The following is a 19,974-nucleotide window of genomic DNA, read 5'->3' on the forward strand; positions in this document are numbered from 1 at the left end:
TTAGCTGAGCACGCCAATTTCTCTTTCTATCACTGTGAATTGTTCCTCATACATGTAATTTCAGTCATCTGTAGTTTCTCATATTCAAGTAAAAAATAAAGATTGAATTGCGTGTCATTGGTTGTGCCCTCGTGGTTAAACATTTGCAGTGTGGATATGAAGACTCTGGGAAGTAAACAGGTGTTGCCGACCCTTCAAAATGAAGGCTACTGTATGTTGGTTTTAGAGTAGTGCTGTCTGGATGTCCTGTTCCACATTTCACTTAAGGACGTCATAAATTACCAGTAGTTTTACATTTAGCAATTACAATAATTGTAAAAACAAATCTTTGCTGCTGCATCTCTTTTACATGTGTACTGAATACAATCAAATCCTATTAAATCCGTATACCAAGTTTCCAAGTCCAGAGCATGATTATTCTAAGGCTGCAAGAATGCACATTTGGATTTGGATTGTCTTTGGCCTGACCGGATAGCAGTTCAGAGTAAGCTTACATGACTTTCTAAGCCAGACAGTTGGAAGAAGGCCCGAATCAATATCTCTGGCCTAAGAGCAATAATGACAGACACACGTTTCTCACACCTTCTGTACTTATCAGTTGGCTTATCAGGCTTATCAGTTAGACAGAATGGGAAGTTATTTCTAACTAAACCAGTTGGATGAAGCTCACTTATCAGTCATGGATAAGAAACAAAAAGCAGTATAAAGGAGTTCCACCAGCACTCATGACAGCAGCAACATGACTTCTATCGTTTTGGTCTTGGCCCTTGTTGCCAGCGGTAAGACCTTTTTGCATTTTTAACAGACATGGCAAGTAGATTATTGTGTTTAAATTATCATTATGTCTCAAGGAACAGTGTTTTCAAACGTTTTATATCGACTGACAAGCTATGGTTTTTCCTCCAGCTAGCTAACCATCTCAGCATAGCTGCAGGAAGTAGTTTGGGTGTGGTGGTGCCGCAATTATTTTTGCCAATGATGCAGAAGAAAAAAATGTGCCTGTGCTGAAGACAACTATATCGGTCCGCTACTACAGGTCTACTTATGTGAAAAAATGTAAACTAAATGTATTCGAGTGTTTACCAGCATTTGTAACTTGAGTCTGATAATTATCTGTACAAAACAGTTCATCTGATAATACTTGTAGAATATAAAAATACTTGCTTGATATATGTTTTCCAGTTTCTTGAAATACTTTGCAAATTCAACTTCTTTTTAAGTGAAAACTGAAATGGTCTATTCATTCCTTTTGCATTTTAGTAGACGCTCTTATTTTTTACTGGCCCCTTGTGGGAATCGAAACCCACAACCCTAGCTTTGCAAGCACCATGCTCTACCAACTGAGCCACATCATCACAAACCGCTTGTCTAAATGTACTCAATTACTGTATTGTGCAATGTTTTTTTTTTCATGGTGATGGAAAGTCTTCAGGTGCAAACCTAGATGACCTAGATGACCAGCCTATGTACAATACAGTAATGTACATTTACATTAAGTGATTTGTAAGGATGGTCAATTAATATTGAACAAAATACTGTTGTTTTCCATGTTATTTGATCAAGAAAAATATTTAATTTGATGTGGATGTTTTGTGTCTTTGCCCATAACGTTGCATCTTTTGATGTAAATGTTTGAGGACAGGGTTTCGTTCTTTCAGGATTCTATTAGAATAACAATTGCAGAGAAAGAGACAGGGCAACAACTCTTACAAGTACAACTATTGAATCCTGCAAGATACTGCTCTTAATTATACAACTACCTTTTTTGCCAAATCAATCCACTAATACTAGTAGTGCACTACTTTTGTGTATTAATATATTATTTTTATTCAGATTTTCCCTACTTCCCACGGCTATGCATCTCAGGGACACTGGCCTAGAATAGGAAATCTTGACAGCCTTATACATAGCCGATAACAGGTTTGGGGTCAATTCCATTTAATTTCAGTCAATTCAGGAAGTACACTGAAATTTCAATTCTCTTCAATGAGGAACATTTGGAATTGGAATTTGGTTCACTTTCTGAATTGACTGGAATTTAAATGGAATGACCCCAACCTGTAAATAGATCTATGTGCAACACTCCAAACCTGTTATATTTATTTATGTGTCTCTTTTACCTTTATTTAACTAGGCAAATAAGTTAAGAACAAATTCTTATTTACAATGACGGCCTAGGAACAGTGTGTTAACTGCCTTGTTCAGGGGCTGAACGACACATTTTTACCTTGTCAGCTCAGGGATTCGATCTAGCAACCTTTCAGGCTACCTGCCACCCCTTGTGTAATAAGTCCTGGATGTCCCTCTTCCTCATCTGCAGCATATGGCTGTGGAACGCCAGCCATTAAGCCTGATACTACCCGCGTGGTCAATGGCGTGGATGCCCGCCCCAACAGCTGGCCTTGGCAGGTGAGGATGTCGAGACATGGGTTTCGTTCAAGATGCTTCAAATGTTAACTAAATGTTTCAAAATGTAAATAGGGCTGAAAGTAGGTAAAGTGATGGAGGTGCTGACTGACTGCAACTTTTAATGGTAATGGACCTTACAGGAATGTTTAGATGGAACAAACTAAAGTGTTCTTTGTATCTACTGTAAATCATTAATAGTTTTGAGTAAAAGTGAAGTGTCTATGATATCGACTGTGAAGTGTTGATGGAGCGGACTCTAAAATGTTAAGTTTAGGTTAATTGCTAAGTGCTGTAAGAGTCTACTGATCATTGTCAGTCTTTGTAGATCTCTCTGCAGTATGAGAGGAATGGTGAATACAGACACACCTGTGGTGGATCCCTCATCGCTACCAACTGGGTTATGACTGCTGCCCACTGCATTGAGTAAGCCAGCACATAGAGACACACTGCTGGTATTTTTAAAGTTGTTGACCAGCACATAACAGTGAAAAAAAGAAGCAATTGTTTGACCAATGTGAAGAACGGGTAGGCCTATAGGTCTGCAAAATGATGCTTCATGGGCCAGTTCTTCCCCTATTCCTCCATACAGTCTGAAGCTGAATTATCGTGTGGTTGTGGGCAAGCACAACCTGGCAGAGGCTGAGCCCAGTGCTCAGGCCTACTTCCCAGCTAAGAAAGGAATCATCGTGCACAAACACTATAACCCTGTCCTCCTCTCAGTAGGGTAAGTTGGGCAATGGCTTGTAAAAACACAAGTAAAACTTTACATTTACACTATTGACGCAGAATATTCAGATTTATAAGGAATAAGGAGTTTAACCTATTAAGTATTAATTAAGTATTAAATAGTTTATACACATTGGTGGGAAATTGTTCTAAATACTGAACTTATATATGGTTTCAATGGCCATAATAACAGTAAACTAGTAATCAGTAACAGTTTCTGATCTATTCTGATTTCCCTAACGACCTCACGATTCATACTCTAATTTCCCTAACGACCAGCAATGACATCGCCATGATCAAGCTGGCAGAGCATGTGACTCTGAGTGACCAGGTCCAGCTGGCTTGTGTCCCCGCCCCCGGAACCATCCTGTCCAATAATTACCCCTGCTACATCACCGGCTGGGGAAGACTCACCAGTGAGTGATGAGTGGTGTGTGTGTGTGTGTGTGTGCGTGTCCGTGCATGCTTCTGTGTCTCTGCCTGTATGTAATTGCCTGTATGTAAGGCCAAGACGGCATACTGTATGTCTGTTCTCTTTCATTACAATCATGCTCATTATCCCCCTGCTGTGTGTGTTCCAGCCGGAGGCCCCACCCCCGACACCCTCCAGCAGGCCCTGATGCCCGTGGTGGACCACAATACGTGTACCCAGAGCGACTGGTGGGGCGTGTCCATTCGCAGGTCCATGGTCTGCGCCGGAGGGGACGGAGTGGTGGGAGGCTGCAACGTGAGTCAGACCCATACATTTCTGGTATAAAGTAGTGCAATATAAAGGGCGTAGGGTGTCATTTGGGGAGCAGACAATTAGATATACAGGAGATACAAGCAAAAAAATGAAGATACAAGAAATTCAAGCAAAGCTGATGAGCATTATATTTTCATCAACCTGTGTGGTAAACATTTCAAAGATATGAAGTGTTTTGTGTTCTGTTTCAGGGTGACTCTGGTGGCCCACTGAACTGTAAGAACTCTGCGGGAGTATGGGAGGTGCATGGCATCGCTAGCTTCGTCTCCGGCCAGGGCTGCAACTACATCAAGAAACCCACCGTCTTCACCCGCGTCTCCAACTTCAATGAGTGGATTGATGAGGTAACCAGAGTTGCTGATGACCAGATCACTAAACACATCGCTATACATCACCACACAGGGTTGAGGTCAATTCCATTGCAATTCAGTCAATTTAGAAACTCAAATTCCAATTCCATGTCTACATTTTCCTCATAGAAAATAATTGAAGAAAATTGGAACTGAATTTACTTCCTGAACCATTTCACTGTTTGAGTGTTTTGGTGTTCTTCCTTAGTTCTGTTTCAAATGTGTTTTGTTTGCCTTGTGAAACTCATCTGAGCCTGTATTTTGGGTTTCTTTCAGACCATGATGGACAACTAAGACGTGTCTGTGTACTCTTCAAATAAAGATCTATAAATACATGAGAAAATATGTTATTTCATTGAAATATTGTCCTCAATGTTTTGATTAACGTCAGCTTAAAATATGTGATCATTATTTCTTACAAAGCTGAGAGCGGGGCATATTCCTTGTTCTAGCTTGAAAGTTAGGGCCCAAAATATAGATATTGTCTTGACCAGTAGGGGGCCTCAGACACTAGTGAATAAACACCCCAGATGGTACAAACCATTTGAGGTTTCATTAAATTGCAGAAATTTATGATTCAGATTTCCTCCTCATCATGCCAGTCATTGTGTATAATATTAATTTCTTCATTTGAACATAATTTCCTCGTGGCATCAATTAGCTTCCAAATAGGCCTATTTTTCTAATGGTTTGACACTTCCAACACTTTTGTACCAGGGTTGACATTTGTATTATGTAAGGTCATGGACTACTAGTGAAGCACAGTCCTCCTCTCAAAGCATTATGCCACAATTCAAGCATAGGCGTGTCATTCCACGAATAGAGTACCTTTTGGGTAGTGTAATTTTGTCACCTATTTATGTCACCTAATTTTAACAATCTGTCATAAAGAGTACGTTCAACTTCCAAACAAACATGTTTTCCGATCTCAAGATGTTAAATTAAGAGAAAAATTACTATAAAAGTTGACAACAGGGTTGACGATTTTATCCTAAATCAGCCATAAGTGTTACGCGGAGTGGAACAGGGGAACCCAAGAGCAGACTCAGATGAAAAGACTAGGATGATGTAACCAAGATATTTATTGAAACACAGGGGGGAGATGGAGTGCAGGTCAGGGGAAGCTCGGGCAGGTTGCTGGAAACCTGAGGCTGAGGCTGGAGCGAGAGGGGTTGAGACAAGGTAAGCAGGTCCGTAGGGGAATCCAAGGGAGTAGTAGAGTGGGGAATCTAGGACAGAGTAGCAGGATGACGAGACGTGGGACTGGAGACAGGGACCAGAGTCAGAGCGGGAAGAACTGTAGCGGAAAACAGCGTCAGGCAAGAAAAACATGACCGACAGGATAACAGGATCTGAATAATAACAAACGGCTAGAAACATAGACTGACTGAACAGAGATTACAATCTGGCAGCGTGGAAGTGGCAGCGCTGAGTATTTGTAGAGGTCTTGATTATGGAACAGGTTGCAGGTGGTGGGGATCTGCTCTGACTCCAGCACACCTGTCTCCGCCCACACAATCACACACACACACACACACACACACACACCACACACACACACACACACACACACACACACACACACACACACACACACACACAGAGAGAGAGCGAGAGAGAAAGAGAGAGAGAGGGAGAGAGTACTGGGGGAGTGGCGGCAGGTCAAGGAGACACAGGATGAGCAGTAGAGGGTGTTGCAGGAGCAGATGTGACAATAACTCCCCTTTATAACATGGTTTAGTTAGAGCCACTGTTAAATTGAGTATTTTATCAAAATGTACAAACATAATGTCTAAAGACATAAAAGGCACTCTATTCGTGGAACGACCTTTGAGCCACCTGAAATAATGATTTAAACAATAATTCCTCCTCTAACTGCTGAAAATGATGTGTGGTTGAATTTCAAACAAAGCTGTGTTGTGCTACCCAGGGCCGGCCTTAACCTTTTGGGGCCCTAGGTGAGATTTGGTTGGGGGGCCCCCCCGCTTCGAAGAAAATTATTTAAACTAATTTCATGCAATTATGCTACTTTTGCCATGGAGCAGAGAGAAAAATTAGCAGTTTTAAAGCAATTTCCTGCAATTCTACACATTTTTGCCATTGGGTGGAGAGAAATATTTGATGTTTTCAAGCACATTTCCTGGAATTCTACATATTTTGTCATGGCTGATGCCAGATGAGACAGATGAGCTGATGAGATGAGCGGTATGCACGGATGTAAATCACAGATACTTTCATCAGAGCTCTGTTTATATTATATTATATCATGCAAATGGGGTGATACCACAGCATGCATATTAAAATGTATACAATATTTTCCTCAGAAACTGCCTTGCCTTGCAGCCAAATGCCACATATCCCCATTCAAAAGGGAAAATGTAATTAAAGGACATTGCATGCTTCTTTTCATTGGCTCAGTCTCTACGGCTATGTTCAATTGAAATTGCAGCCGCACACCTGACACCAAAACACCTGTGTCTGTCATAATGAAATCCAATTCCTTTTCACTTTTGTCCAAGACAAGTAGACATTTTGTATGGTTTGTAATGTTGAGTTGAAAGAAGTAGACTAAGAAACAACAGCAAATATGAAGTGAGAGGGCCTTATTTGTGAGGCCCTCTCGGTCCTTATCAGGGATGGGCTATTGCAGCAGACGACCACACCAGTTCCACCACTATCAGCTAAAAACAAGAAGAAGCGGCTCCAGTGAGTACGTGATCACCAACACTGGACAACTGAGGAATGGAAGAACATTGCCTGGTCCGACAAATCCCAGTTCCTGTTGCGTCATGCTGATGGCAGAGACCATGGCCCCATCCTGCCTGGTGTCAACGGTGCAGGCAGGTGGCGGTGGTGTAATGGTGTGGGGAATGTTTTCCTGGCACACGCTAGGTCCATTGATACCAATTGAGCAACGTTTCCTTTTCTTGTAATATTTCACTTATTCCTCTGTTTTTTCTGACAACAAACAAAAACCATACATAGACAATTGAGCAATGTTTCCATGCCCCGAAGAATTCAGGTTGTTCTGGAGGCAAAGGGGTGTCCAACATGGTACTAGATGGGTGTATATTTGAACGAAATGTTCTTCTATAACATTTTTATATGTTTTATAAGAACGCTTTTATTTTAAAGACAAGCTTTTATTTTGAAGAGAAATCCAGAAATTCCCTTACATTTTCTGGCTTAACATGTGACAAACCATGTGACTGAGAGTAGGTTACAAGCATTTCACTGCGCAGACTGGAGCCAGACAGTCCCTGTGTCAAGAACAGTTGGCATTTCATCTGCTTTGCTTTGAGAATGAATTCAGATGCCTATCCCGAGAAGAATCTACATCTGTGTTCAAGAGGTAGGCTATGTGCTCTTTGTTTTACTCTATTTTTGGTCTCCCTGTTCGGTTTAGTTGTCTGATAGTAAATTGACTATATTCCAGAGGCTGTAGTGTAGTGGGCTGAGAGATAATGCCTGCACACATGCTTATCAAATGCAATATTTACAGCTGTTCAATGGCATTTTATTCTTCAAGAATATAAGTTAAAGCTTCATAATGGTTACAACTGTCTTACCCCATCATAACCCAGAGTATTGATAGAAATAAATGGTTTTACTCCATTGTTTGTAAAAATTAACAATGTCTTAAAAAAAACGATAGTTTCCAAGTAATAAAGTTTAATTTCAAATCAAATGTATTCGTCAATATGCTTTGTAAACAACAGGTGTAGATTATCACAGTGACATGCTTACTTATGGGCCCTTCCCAAGAATGCAGAGAGAAAGAAAATAGAAAATGTATAGAAAAGTAAAACATAATAATAGAAGTAATAATAAATGCGTAATGAATAATGATAACTTGGCTATATACACGGGGTACCAGTACAGAGTGATGTGCAGGGATACGAGGTAATTGAGGTAGATACAGTTAATTCGGAAAGTATTCAGACTTCTTGACTTTTTCCACATTTTGTTACATTACAGCTTTGTTCTAAAATGGATTAAATAAAACCTTTTCCGCATCAATCTACACACAATACCCCATAATGACAAAGCAAAAACAAGGTTTTTAAGAAATGTTTGCTAATTTATTACAATTAAAAAACAGAAATACCTTATTTACATAAGTATTCAGGCCCTTTGCTATGAGACTCGAAATTGAGCTCAGGTGCATCCTGTTTGCATTGATCATCCTTGCAATGTTTTACAACTTGATTGGAGTCCACCTGTGGTAAATTAAATTGATTGGACATAATTTGGAAAGGCACACACCTGTCTATAAAAGGTCCCACAGTTGACAGTACATGTCAGAGCAAAAACCAAGCCATGAGGTTGAAGGAATTGCCCATAGAGCTCTGAGACAGGATTGTGTCGAGGCACAGATCTGGGGAAGGGTACCAAAAAATGTCTGCAGTATTGAAGGTCCCCAAGAACACAGTGGCCTCCATCTTTCTTAAATGGAAGAAGTTTGGAACCACCAAGACTCTTCCTAGAGCTGGCCGCCCGGCCAAACTGAGCAATCGGGGGAGAAGGTCCTTGGTCAGGGAGGTGACCATGGTCACTCTGACATGACTCCAGAGTTCCTCTGTGGAGATGGGAGAATATTCCAGAAGGACAATCATCTCTGCAGCACTCAACCAATCAGGCCGTTATGGTAGAGTAGCCAGATGGAAGCCACTCCTCAGTAAAAGACACATGACAGCCCGCTCAGAGTTTTGTCAAAAGGCACCTAAAGACCCTCAGACCATGAGAAGCAAAATTCTCTGGAAATGAGAACCCAAGATTTAACTATTTGGTCTGAATGCCAAACATCACGCCTGGAGGAAACCTGGCACAATCCCTACGGTGAAGCATGGTGGTGGCAGTATCTTGCTGTGGGGATTTTTTTCAGCGGCAGGGACTGGGAGGCTAGTCAGGATAGAGGGAAGGATGAACAGAGCAAAGTACAGAGAGATCCTTGATGAAAACCTTCTCCAGAGCGCTCAGGACCTCAGACTGGGGACAAGGTTCAAAGTTATTCCAGTCAAGCATGCAGTTGACTTTCTGAAGAGGAGACTGCAGTCAGAAACCCCCACATGCAACAATTGAACTGAACATGGCTCTGCAAAGTAAAGAGTAAAGACTGAATGTCATGAAGTATCTAAAAATTAAGATATCAAATTAGGTGATATCAATGGGTTACAGCCTTGCAGGCTTGATGTACTTATTTAAGCCTGCTGGGTAAACGTAGCCTTGAGATTGGCAATGTGAGACTAGAGCAGGGCTTTCCGACCCTGTTCCCGGAGAGCTACCATCCTGTAGGTTTTCAATTCAACCCTAATCTAGAACACCTGATTCTAATAATTAACTGGTTGATAAACTGAACCAGGTTAGTTACAACTGGGGTTGGAGCAAAAATTTACAGGAGGGTAGTTCTCCGGGAACAGGTTTGGAGACCACTGGACTAGAGAGACCGAAACTGACAGTGACTTAGACCTTGGGAATAATCTCAGATGAATGCCCAGGCCAGTCGTGCATCAGCACCCCCCGCTAATACAGATGGTTCGTTCTGCTGCCTTCAGGGTGGGTGAAGAAGGGGTGGTTTGTTGTTGTGGAAAATTCTACGTTCCATGCTTGAGCAATATTCTCGGTTTCTGCTAATGCTTCTGATTTAATGTCTCCAAATGTGAATGAATCCCAATTGTATTTCCTTGATTCCTCGTCTCCTCTCTCCTTTCTTCCTTCTCAAAAAGCATTGGAGAAGAACGTCAGAGGAGAGGAACCTCGGATCTTCTCCTCCAATGCATTTTGAGAAGGAGGGGCAAGGAGAGAGGAATCAAGGAAATATATCACCCTAAGACCAGTGTACAGCTACTATGAATGATTAAGAGGTAGTCCCTGTTTCCAATCAGTCATTTGAGTGACGTTGTGTTTGGGGTCAATGCTGGGCAAGAGGATAAGCTGATCTTGTTATCATATGAGAGATTGTCATCTATTCAATGTGCTGTCTTAATTAAAGACATTGAGTTGAGAATTGTATTTATATTGATTTCAATGTCATGGATCAGTGAAGCAGTCAAAGAAAGAGGTTCAGAATCACTGTTCATTGCCTCTGCGTAGAATGGAAACAAATGAGAAAGAGCGAAAGACCAGTTTCCAGTTACCTCAGCACATCACAGATTTGTTTTCTATCAAAGGAAGTTAATGCAATATTAGGTTAATAAACAGCATTGAATTCATCATTCAAAATGCAGTACCAGAGTGCAACCAAATCTGCCTGAATGCATTGCTCTATAAAAATGACTTCAAATATGAAACACCACTGGCACCAACCCACTGAGGTATCGATGTGGCATGCCTTTAAAAGCAACCAGTATTTAGTCTGACACTTTGCGTGCATCCAAAATGGCACCTATTCCCTATTTTGTGCCCATAGAGCTCTGGTCAAAAGTAGTGGACTATACAGGGAATAGGGTGCCATTAGGGACGCATGCTTTGTGTTGCTCAACATTCTGACCATGTATACTGCTACCATATACAGCCAAACCGTGCTATGTTTTCTTTTCTCTGTCTCTGACCTACAATCCACCGTCCCGAGGCAATGTGTTCTGCCTGTCTGATGTGCTCTGTAGTACCCCCAGGATTTACAAGACGTTTGTTATTTGTCCTTTTAATGCTTTGAGCAGCGACAAAATGGAAGTCAAGCTTAGTACGCAGGCTTCATAACAAACAGAACAGCTGCCTTATGTCCCGATGTTAACGTTAATGTTACTCTTACACCATTTATAAAGATTACAACACCAGTCGTAATACAGTGACTTGACTCAAACTCTTTTTAGCTCCGAGAGGAGCATACATTCTCCAACTGTATGTATAATTTATTATTAAAACATTTGTGAAGTCGGAAGTTTACATACACCTTAGCCAAATACATTTAAACTCAGTTTTTTACAATTCCTGACATTTGATCCTAGCAAAAATTCTGTGTCTTAGGTCAGTTAGGATCACCACTTTATTTGAAGAATGTGAAATGTCAGAATAATAGTAGAGAGAATGATTTATTTCAGCTGTTATTTCTTTCATCACATTCCCAGTTGGTCAGAAGTTTACATACACTCAATTAGTATTTGGTAGCATTGCCTTTCAATTGTTTAACTTGGGTCAAACGTTTCAGGTAGCCTACCACAAGCTTCCCACAATAAGTTGGGTGAATTTTGGCCCATTCCTCCTGACAGAGCTGGTGTAACTGAGTCAGGTTTGTAGGCCTCCTTGCTCACACATGGTTTTTCAGTTCTGCCCACAAATATTCTATAGAATTGAGGTCAGGGCTTTGTGATGGCCACTCCAATACCTTGACTTTGTTGTCCTTAAGCCATTTTGCAAGTATGTTTGGGGTCATTGTCCATTTGGAAGACCCATTTGCAACCAAGCTTTAACTTCATGACTGATGTCTTGAGATGTTGCTTCAATATATCGACATAATTTTCCGTTCTCATGATGCCATCTGTTTTGTGAAGTGCACCAGTCCGTCCTGCAGCAAAGCACCCCCACAACATGATGCTGCCACCCCCGTGCTTCACGGTTGGGATGGTGTTCTTTGGCTTGCAAGCCTCCCCTTTTTTCCTCCAAACATAACAATGGTCATTATTGCCAAACAGTTCTAGTTTTGTTTCATCAGACCAGAGGACATTTCTCCAAAAGTACAGTCTTCGTCCCCATGTGCAGTTGCAAACCGTAGTCTGGCTTTTTTACGGTATGACGCCTGCGTGGTCCCATGGTGTTTATACTTGCGTACTATTGTTTGTACAGATGAACATGGTACGTTTAGGCATTTGGAAATTGCACCCAAGGATGAACCAGACTTGTGGAGGTCTACAATTTTTTTTCTGAGGTCTTGGCTGATTTCTTTTGATTTTCCCATGATGTCAAGCAAAGAGGCACTGAGTTTGAAGGTAGGCCTTGAAATACATCTACAGGTACACCTCCAATTGACTCAAATTATGTAAATTAGCCTATCAGAAGCTTCTAAAGCCCTGACATCATTTTCTGGAATTTTCCAAGCTGTTTAAAGGCACAGTCAACTTAGTGTATGTAAATGTCTGACCCACTGGAATTGTGATACAGTGAATTATAAGTGAAATCATCTGTCTGTAAAGAATTGCTAGAAAAATGACTTGTGTCATGCACAAAGTAGATGTCCTGACCGACTTGCCAAAACTATAGTTTGTTAACAAGAAATTTGTGGAGTGGTTGAAAAACAAGTTTAATGACTCCAACGTAAGTGTATGTAAACTTCCGACTTGAACTGTACGTTTTAAATAAGTAGTAAAGTGCCCTCCACTAGGAGAACCAAATACTTACAGTGGTCAAAAGCCTTTGATTACTTCTAACACCAGTGTTATTCAAACCTGGTCCTGGGAACCCACAGGATGTGCAGTCATTTATTCCAGCCCACGATTAAAGCACCCCACTCATCTAATCGACTAATCATCAAGCCCTTGATTTTTAGAGTTAGGTTTGTTAATACTGGGCTAAAACTAAAGCTTTCCTGCCCTGTGGGTCTCCAGCATTGAAGAATGCTGTTCTACCCTCTCTCTGCAGGGAGACGCTTGCTCTTACTCAGCCTCAGTGGGTATCACCAGCTCCCGTGTCCCACTTCTTTGGAACTTGCAGAGTCCTTCCTTCCTGCCCACGCGTTGGCAGACAAAGCACCTATCTGCTGTGCATGTCCTTCCCACATTCAGGCTGACACACATAGCTGACTGATCTCAAGGCTGCCTGCCTGGGTATTGTGAGGTGTCTGCGTGTTTATCTCCCAGGAAATGATTTTGCCCTCGTCTGTCATATTAATCACTTGAGTCTCATCGTTATTCATAGGCAAGGTTTGTGTGTGAGTGTGTGTGTGTGTGTGTGTTTGCGTGCGTGTGTGTGTGTGTGCGTGCATGCAACGGGCTGTCTGTACAGAGGCATTTTTGATGCAGAAACAACATCCTCAACAACAACATTTACCAACTTGGTGGGAACTATTCCTGGCAAACCTTATAGTCTAAAAGTGGTCCAGCTAACTACTATTAATGTCTCGGTCACTCAGATCCACTCCACCGAGCCCATGGCTGGGTTTTACTCACAATCTCTCTCTCGCTCTCTTTCTCTCTCTGTGTGCTCATTCAGACTTCCCTACTCGGAAAACCCTGAAATACTGTGCGATTTGGCCATGCTCTATGCCGAGAGCCAAGCTGAAAGTCATTGAGTGGTGTGTGATAGGCACATTTGTAAAATACGGCTTGTTGTGTAATGCAGACCCCCTGGGTAATTAGGCACACTCTGTTCTCCTCTCCATGGTTCATATCGCTTCTGACACATTCTGAATAACCCCTCCGTGGCCGCCTCTCCCGTTGGAAGAGGATTTGGAGAGGCCTGCAGGGCCAGCTTGCCTTCTTTATCTCTCTGTGCAGTGGTGCAATGGGACAAAGAGTGGGAGAGTTGAGAGAGATTGAAAGAGAGATTGAAAGAGAGAGAGGAAGAGCGAGAGAATTCTACATCCATATCCACTTCCATAACCTGATGATCTCTGTCCTTCTGTAGGCTATACCTTTCTATCAGAAGGTGTAACTGCTCAAGAGATTGAATGTAAGCACACCCACCTGTTTAATTCACCTGTTTGCATCCTGTACAATGGATTAAAGTGAGCTAAAATAAATAAATGTATGCTTTTTTGTTGAGTGCTCCAACTCCTTTCTATCTCAAATTAAACCTTTTGGAAGTATTTCTTGGTGAGTCCTTCTAATCACTTGTTTAATTATCGGTGCATCCTTTGCCAGCTCTGCAGGAATGACCACCCCAGGTGATTACTGCAGCTGCTCTCTTCTGTTATTGACAAACACACACACACACACACACACACACACACACACACACACACACACACACACACACACACACACACACACACACACACACACACACACACACACACACACACACACAGCAGAATCTTCTTCTGCTGCTAGAGTCAGAGTAGACCAATATTTTTCTACAATGTGGCATGGATTAGGGCTAACTCTGCTCTATCCCGAGCCATATATTTAAATATACAGTGCATTCGAAAAGTATTCAGACCCCTTGACTTTTTCCACATTTTGTTACGTTACAGCCTTATTCTAAAATTGATTAAATCGTTTTTTTCCTCAACAATCTACACACAATACCCATTATGACAAACCAAAAAGGTTTTTAGACATTTTTGCAAATGTCATTTTTAATTTTTTGTTTATGTAAGTATTCAGACCCTTTGCTATGGGACTCGCAATTGAGCTCAGGTGCATCCTGTTTCCATTGATCATCGGTGGGATGTTTTACAACTTGATTGGAGTCGACCTGTGGTAAATTAAATTGATTGGACATGATTTGGAAAGACACACACCTGTCTATGTAAGGTCCCACAGTTGACAGTACATGTCAGAGCAAAAACCAAGCCATGAGGTTGAAGGAATTGTCCGTAGAACTCTGAGACAGGATTGTGTCGAGGCACATATCTGGGGAAGGGTACCAAAACATTTCTGCAACATTGAAGGTCCCCAAGAACACAGTGGCCTCTATCATTCTTAAATAGAAGAAGTTTGGAACCACCAAGACTCTTCCTAGAGCTGGCCACCCTGCCAAACTGAACAATCGGGGGAGAAGGTCCTTGGTCAGGGAGGTGACCAAGAACCCGATGGTCACTCTGACATGGCTCCAGAGTTCATCTGTGGAGATGGGAGAACCTTCCAGAAGGACAACCATCTCTGCAGCACTCTCCACCACTCAGGCCTTTATAGTAGAGTGGCCAGACGGAAGCCACTCTTTAGTAAAAGGCACATGGCAGCCCGATTTGGAGTTTGCCAAAAGGCACCTAAATGGCTCTCAGACCATGAGAAGCAAGATTCTCTGGTCTGATGAAACCAAAATTGAATGCTTTGGCCTGAATGCCAAGTGTCAGGTTTGGAAGAAACTTGGCACCATCCCTACGGTGAAGCATGGTGGTGGCAGCATCATGCTGTGGGGATGTTTTTCAGTGGCAGGGACTGGGAGATTAGTCAGGATCGAGGGAAAGATGAACGGAACAAAGTATAGAAAGATCCTTCCAACAGGACAATTTTCTTTTTTTATTTCACCTTTATTTAACCAGATAGGCCAGTTGAGAACAAGTTCTCATTTACAACTGCGACCTGGCCAAGATAAAGCAAAGCAGTGTGACACATATAACACAGAGTTACTCATGGAATAAACAAACGTACAGTCAGTAACGCAATAGAAAGGTTTCTATACAGTGTGTGCAAATGAAGTAAGATTAGGGAGGTAAGGCAATAATAAATAGGCCATAGTGGCGAAATAATTACAATTTAGCAATTAAACACTGGAGTGATAGATGTGCAGAAGATCAATGTGCAAGTACAGATACTGGGGTGCAAAGGAGCAAAAAAACAAAAACAATATGGGGATGGGCTATTTGGGTGGGCTATTTACAGATGGGCTATGTACAGGTGCAATGGTCTGTAAGCTGCACTGACAGCTGATGCTTAAAGTTAGTGAGGGAGATATCAATCTCCAGCTTCAGTGATTTTTGCAATTCGTTCCAGTCATTGGCAGCAGAGAACTGGAAGGAAAGGCGGCCAAAGGAGGAGTTGGCTTTGGGGGTAACCAGTGAAATATACCTGCTTGAGCGCGTGCTACGGGTGGGTGCTGCTATGGTGACCAGTGAGCTGAGATAAGGCGGGGCTTTACCTAGCAAAGACTTATAGATGACCTGGAGCCAGTGGGTTTGGCGACGAATATGAAGCGAGGGCCAGCCATCGAGAGCATACAGGTTGCAGTGGTGGGTAGTATATGGGGCTTTGATGACAAAACAGATGGCAGTGTGATAGCCTGCATCCAATTTGCTGAGTAGAGTGTTGGAGTCTATTTTGTAAATGGCATCGCCGAAGTCAAGGATCGGTAGGATAGTCAGTTTTACGAGGGTATGTTTGGCAGCATGAGTGAAGGATGCTTTGTTTCGAAATAGGAAGCTGATGACCCTAAGCACAAGTCTCAATGTCCTTGAGTGGCCCAGCCACAGCCCGGACTTGAACCCGATCGAACATCTCTGGAGAGACGTGAAAATAGCTGTGCAGCGAAGCTCCCCATCCAACCTGACAGAGCTTGAGAGGATCTGCAAAGAAGAATGGGAGAAACTCCCCAAATACAAGTGTGCCAAGCTTGTAGCGTAGTACAGAAGAAGACTCGAGGCTGTAATTGCTGCCAAAGGTGCATCAACAAAGTAAAGGGTCTGAATACTTACGTAAAAGTACTGAGTAAATGGTCTGAATACTTATGTAAATGTGATATTTCAGTTTATTTATTTATAAATTAGCAACAATTTCAATTAACCTGTTTTGGCTTTGTCATTTTGGGTTATTGTGTGTAGATTGATGAGGGGGGAAAACTATTTAAGCAATTTTAGAATAAGGCTGTAACGTAACAAAATGTGGAAAAAGTCAAGGGGTCTGAATACTTTCCGAAGGCACTGTATATGATCCGGCTCTACCACATCCCGGTTTAACAGTGGATAAGTGTGAGTATCTGTTTTACAGTAACGGTCGATAGGTGGGTGTATGTCCGAGCATGCATGTGTTTATTGCACAATAGAATATCTTTGTATCTGAACCACTTTTCTTCCTCATCTCTCCCTCCAAACTCTTTATTTGTATCCTTTGGTAAAAATCATTTTTCTTCCTGCTTAGTGTTGGGGGCGTGCCCTCAAGGCATGGTGCAAATTGTGTCACTTTTTGAAATATTATGTTGTTGAGGTCCGTAAGCAGGAAGTTGCCCCACTGTGTATGATGATGTCATGGAGTCTACCATTAAATTTATTCTGAAAACTGCACTCCATGCATCTACCTGACACTATTATCTAGCCATGGAATATCTGCTAAGGCCTTTAAAGCTTGCCATGAAAAATGTACAGGTAAACAAAATAGGGTTGTCACGATACCATACTCACAAAATCGTGGCAAGGAAACAAAACATGAAGAGGACTAGATTTCCTGAGAAAAACGTTGGAAACGAGCATCCTTACGTTGTCCCCAAGAATCATGTTCCTTTTCCAAGCTACAGTGGGTTGCAAAAGTATTAACCCCCTTCACATTTTTCCTATTTTGTTGCCTTACAACCTGGAATTAAAATAGATTTTTGGGGGTTTTGTATCATTTGATTTACACAACATGCCTACCACTTTGAAGATGCAAAATATTTTTTATTGTGAAACAAACAAGAAATAAGACAAAAAAACTGAAAACTTGAGCGTGCATAACTATACACCCCCCAAAGCCAATACTTCGTACTGCCACCTTTTGCAGCAATTACAGCTGCAAGTCTCTTGGGGTGTGTCTCTATAAGCTTGGCACATCTAGCCACTGGGGTTTTTGCCCATTCTTCAGGGCAAAACTGCTCCAGCTCCTACAAGTTGGATGGGTTCCGCTGGTGTACAGCAATCTTTAAGTCATACCACAGATTCTCAATTGGATTGAAGTCTGGGCTTTGACTAGGCCATTCCAAGACATTTAAAACGTTTCACCTTAAACCACTCAAGTGTTTCTTTAGCAGTATGTTTAGGGTCATTGTCCTGCTGGAAGGTAAACCTCCGTCCCAGTCTCAAATCTCTGGAAGACTGAAACATGTCTCCTTCAAGAATGTCCCTGTATTTAGCTCCATCCATCATTCCTTCAATTCTGACCAGTTTCCCAGTCCCTGCCGATGAAAAACACCCCCACAGCATGATGCTGCCACCACCATGCTTCACTGTGGGATGTTGTTCTCGGGGTGATGAGAGGTGTTGGGTTTGCGCCAGACATAGCGTTTCATTGATGGCCAAAAAGCTACATTTTTGTCTCATCTGACCAGAGTACCTTCTTTCATATGTTTGGGGAGTCTCCCACATGCCTTTTGGCAAACACCAAATGTGTTTGCTTATTTTTTCTTTAAGCGTTGGCTTTTTTCTGACCCCTCTTCCGTAAAGCCCAGCTCTGTGGAGTGTACAGCTTAGTGGTCCTATGGACAGATACTCAAATCTCCGCTGTGGAGTTTGCAGCTCCTTCAGGGTTATCTGGTCTCTTTGTTGCCTCTCTGATTAATGCCCTCCTTGCCTGGTCCATGAGTTTTGGTGGGTGGCCCACTCTGGGCAGGTTGGTTGTGGTGCCATATTCTTTAAAAAATTTTATAATGGATTTAACGGTGGTCCGTGGGATGTTCAAAGTTTCTGATATTTTTTTATAACCCAACCCTGATCTGTAGTTCTCCACAACTTTGTCCCTGACCTGTTTGGAGAGCTCCTTGGTCTTCATGGTGGCGCTTGCTTTGTGGTGCCCCTTGCTTAGTGGTGTTGCAGACTCTGGGGCTTTTCAGAATAGGTGTATATATACTGAGATCATGTGACACTTAGATTGCACACAGGTGGACTTTATTTAACCATTTAGGGGATTCATAGCAAAGGGAGTGAATACATATGCACACACCACTTTCTGTTTTTATTTTAAAGAATTTTTTGAAACAAGTAATTCTTTTCATTTCAATTCACCAATTTGGACTATTTTATGTATGTCCATTTACATGAAATCCAAATAAAAATCTATTTAAATTACAGGTTGTAATGCAACGATATAGGAAAAACGCCAAGGGGGATGAATACTTTTGCAAGGCACTGTATAGCACACAATATTTTACATACAGTAGGTTTTTTAAAGGACCAAAGAATGGGGTCTGCTTCGTGTTTTCCTTTTTGCCTTGGGAAATCAGGTATCATAGTATCACGATACTGGTATAGTGACAACCCTAAAACAAATGTGCTAAATATAAATAATGTGTAAGAACATATGTACAGTATGTCTGCGTCCCAAATGGCACCATATTCCTCTTCATAGTGCATTACAATATGTCCGGCACATAGGACTCTGGTAAAAAGTAGTGCACTATATATGAAACATGGTGCCATTTGTGATGCCCTCTATGTAAACAAATGTTACCTAATACATGCTAGATGATGCTTTTCAAGAACATTTACAAAAATGCATAGGTATGCAAATGTTAATTAGGAACAAACGGCATAAGAGCAGCTTTACAATTTCACTACTCATAAGCTGCATTCAGAACATCAGCATGTGTTATGTCTGCGTGTCCCAGTGATGTAAAGTTGCTGAGTGGATAATTTACAGATAAGGGAGCAGATGTTACATGTAAGTGGGACAAAACAAGCAATGCGGAATGTCTAAAGGCTACAATGAACAGACTGCATTGTGCATCAAAAATATATTTATTTTCTGACAGGCTTTTTTCTCCACCTAACATTTCTCAAATGTTTTCTGTTGCAGGGCAACCACTGTAAAGCCAACCGTTGTAGCCAACCTGCGGAGAGCCGTCCGCCTCACACACATGTCCAGGATGTACCAACATCACTGTGGATTATCATCATGGAGAGCCAGTTGCAGCGCTTTGACCCTTGGGGTCCTGATGACTGGGCCCTGATTGACTCTGAGACATAGCAGGGGCAGTGGTGAAGACTTACTCCAGACAAAATAGAAAGAGAGATTTGAGAACTATAGGACATTAAAACATCTCTCCAATATACAGTGCTGTATCATTAGAAGACATTTAATTTTTTGTTCAAGTAAATCGAGGGTTGAATTACATTTTTTCCCCAAAATGAAAGCATAGACTGCTTTCTGGGACTGATACTTTACTCTAATATATTAATATTTTAAA

At 41.7% G+C, this 19,974-nt stretch overlaps 1 protein-coding gene and 1 long non-coding RNA gene across 2 annotated transcripts; both read left to right on the forward strand.

Annotated features, from left to right (window-relative positions):
- Nucleotides 1-683: 683 nt before the first annotated feature.
- Nucleotides 684-4,573, forward strand: LOC106565388 (chymotrypsin-like elastase family member 2A). The gene is made up of 8 exons (XM_014132447.3): nt 684-779; nt 2,321-2,409; nt 2,735-2,832; nt 2,999-3,133; nt 3,415-3,551; nt 3,717-3,862; nt 4,072-4,224; nt 4,507-4,573. The coding sequence occupies exons 1-8, from the start codon at nt 740-742 to the stop codon at nt 4,522-4,524; spliced, it is 816 nt and encodes a 271-aa protein (XP_013987922.3). The 5' UTR covers nt 684-739; the 3' UTR covers nt 4,525-4,573.
- Nucleotides 4,574-7,205: 2,632 nt separating this feature from the next.
- On the forward strand, nt 7,206-19,837 carry LOC123725524 (uncharacterized). The gene is made up of 2 exons (XR_006758041.2): nt 7,206-7,582; nt 19,584-19,837. It is a non-coding gene; the product is annotated as an uncharacterized LOC123725524 (long non-coding RNA).
- The last annotated feature ends 137 nt before the right edge of the window (nt 19,838-19,974 follow it).

Source organism: Salmo salar, chromosome 12 (genome assembly GCF_965601325.2).
Source record: "Salmo salar chromosome 12, fSalSal1, whole genome shotgun sequence".
NCBI classification, from domain to species: domain Eukaryota; kingdom Metazoa; phylum Chordata; class Actinopteri; order Salmoniformes; family Salmonidae; genus Salmo; species Salmo salar.